This window comes from Dermacentor andersoni, chromosome 1, assembly GCF_023375885.2.
Source record: "Dermacentor andersoni chromosome 1, qqDerAnde1_hic_scaffold, whole genome shotgun sequence".
In the NCBI taxonomy this organism is placed as follows: Eukaryota; Metazoa; Arthropoda; class Arachnida; order Ixodida; family Ixodidae; genus Dermacentor; species Dermacentor andersoni.
In genome coordinates this window covers 360,682,849-360,685,552 of record NC_092814.1, presented here as the reverse complement: position 1 = coordinate 360,685,552, position 2,704 = coordinate 360,682,849, and the positions used below count along the sequence as shown (strand labels likewise).

The window sequence follows — 2,704 nt, the reverse complement described above, 5'->3', positions numbered from 1 at the left end:
GAAGATGGAGGTCGAAAGAAAACGACGGTTGGCCGCAATGGCTGTTGTTTTGTCCGAATTGGATGATGACGAGTATTTGTTTCACCGAAAGAGGTCTTGTTGGCAAAAGGACTATATCGCCAACAAGCATCTCGGTATGCAAAACCACTTGTACCGAGAGGTGTTGGTGAGCGGCATCGAAGAATACCGGAGGCTGCTTCGAGTGACAAGAGAGCAGTTTCTTCAGTTGCTGTCGCGTGTGGGACCTCGCATAGGAAAGCAGGACACCGTGATGCGGCGAGCAATACCAGCGGAAACAAGGCTACAGGTGACGCTACGATACCTCGCTTCAGGCAATTGCCTCACGTTTTTTTCATTTCCACTGAAAACATCACTCCCATGCGTTGTATCTCAGGCTCCTGGGTTTAAATTACGTGCGCAGTTTGAAAAGTGCTCGCGGGTAGAGAAGGAATTGCACCGTCTATTGTGAAGTGCCTGCAAAGTCGTCAGATTTCAGGAAGTAGCAAAATAGTAAGGCTACGAAAGCTTTCTTAACAGTTTGGCCATCCTTGATGTAAAAGTTCGTTGCCTTCGAATTTCTCTGCTAATTTATATCCTTTTCTTTTTTTGTCGTATATGCAGGAGAGAGCCACCACTCTTTGAGTCGACAATTTCGGCTCGGCCACTCCAGTGTAAATGATATTATTCACCAAACGTGTACGGTGATTTATGAAGAGATGAAAAATGACTTCCTGAAAAGGCCATGCACCGAAGATGAGTGGAAAGATGTAATCGGAGGTTTCAATCAAAACTGGAATTTTCCAAACTGCGTTGGAGCCATGGACGAGAAACATGTGCTAATTACGAAGCCAGCGAATTCTGGAACAGTGTACAGAAATTACAAGAAGAGCTTCAGCATTATACTGTTTGCCGTCGTTGATGCCAACTACAAGTTTTTGTACACAAATGTTGGTGCACCCGGCTCACAAGGAGATGCGGGCGTCTGGCAAACGACGCTGCTACAAGCACGTGTATCAAACATCACGGCTGGTCTTCCAGAACTTGTGAAGGTCGCAAGCTCGCCCGATGTACTCCTGCCACCCGTGTTCGTCGCAGATGACGCCTTCCCTATAGGAAGAAACTTGATGAAGTCCTATGGGGGCTCTTCCTTAGCAGAAGAGAAGACAATCTTTAATTGCAGGTCATTTATGCCTCTATACTGAAGCGGCACTATGTGAAATGTAACGGTGATATCGAACACGTGATAACTCCGGAATTGTCGCAATTATGAAAGAATAGCAAGCTTCGAGATGACCCAGTGTAATTAATGCATTTGCTGGGTTGGGGCAAGCAAACCAGTGGGGACACTTTACACATTGTAATATTTAGTGGTAGTTAAAGCCTGCTGTCCTCTTCTCCAGTGGTGTAACAGATATGAAACAACGATTTGTGTTTACATTGCAGGTTATCCAGGGCTCGGCGTGTCGTTGAGAACGCCTTTGGAGTACTTGCAAATCGATTCAGATTTCTGCACACTGTAATCAATGCTGAGCCCGAAAGGGTGATAGCAATGGTAAATGCCGCATGTGTATTGCACAACTTTCTCGCCACCGACTTGAACTCTATTGACTCGAGTCCTACGACGTCTACCGGATCACTGTTCTCTGCACAGCCCAGTTCCCATGGAAGAATTAATGCTGTTTGTTCTGCAGTGCGAGAGAGTTTATGTGCATTTTTAAATGGCAGGGGTGCTGTGTCATGGCAGCAGCAATCAGCGCACTTGGATGCAAACGCATGCACAAGACCTTAAGGTTGTATAGAGACAATGCAAGCTGCACTTGTATTATGCTGTATCATGCATTAAATTTGTTTTGTGAAATTGAACATGCTGTCTATATTATAAGGGAGAAATCGTCTTGTGCCCTGCCAAAGTGTCGGCATTTTTAACTATGGGAATGACAAGTGAACTGCCAGAAAACAAACAAAAAGTGTTTTATTCAAACAACTGAGTTTCTTTCGAACTTCTCATTTGAGATGATGTCACACAAACTTCCTCACTCAGTCCTGTCCACATAATTTTCTAGAGTCTACAGCATGGCAGTTTGGCATGCGATAATGTCAGCCTTTGGAACGAGGCGCATGTGCGCAGCAACTAACTTTCCAAAGCATTCAGCTGCATCTTCGGATTGTGTAGCTTTTGCTGGCTGGTCCATGCTGGTTGCTATCTTTTGCAGCACATGCTGCCTTTGTGTCCACATGTCAGCTGACGATATAGCAGATTATCGTCTTTTCCTGCCCAGTGTTGAACGAAAGCTTGCAGCAGATGCCTTGCCAATCGGTACGTCAACCACGGTACTGCTGTCATCGTCCAGCGCTATGGTCTCTGTATCCGTAGCATCTGGAGTCTCATTGACTTGGGCTGTCTGCAGTAAGGAAAATAATGTATTAAGTCTCTTGTACTTCCACAACTTATCAGTTTCTTTTCAGACAACAACAAGAGGATCGTTTGCTATTAAAACCTATATAGTAGTTATCTGCAAGCAATAACTTATTACTGCAGCACACAAACAAAAATGCAAAATTTAACCTTACGTGCCAAAACTATTATCATATCTCATCTACACCTAGCAGCATTTGGAGCTACTTCAATATGCTTAACAAGATATGGTAATGGACACGTATTACGGCATGTTGCTATTGTAAGATCTTACTACAGCTAAGCGCA

At 44.4% G+C, this 2,704-nt stretch overlaps 1 protein-coding gene across 1 annotated transcript; it reads left to right on the top strand.

Moving 5' to 3' along the window:
* Positions 1-614: 614 nt before the first annotated feature.
* Positions 615-1,853, top strand: LOC140219622 (uncharacterized; the record flags this gene model as incomplete). The annotated part of the gene is made up of 1 exon (XM_072289555.1): positions 615-1,853. A coding segment is annotated over one exon (588 nt), but the record flags the coding sequence as incomplete, so codon positions are not given.
* Positions 1,854-2,704: the final 851 nt, after the last annotated feature.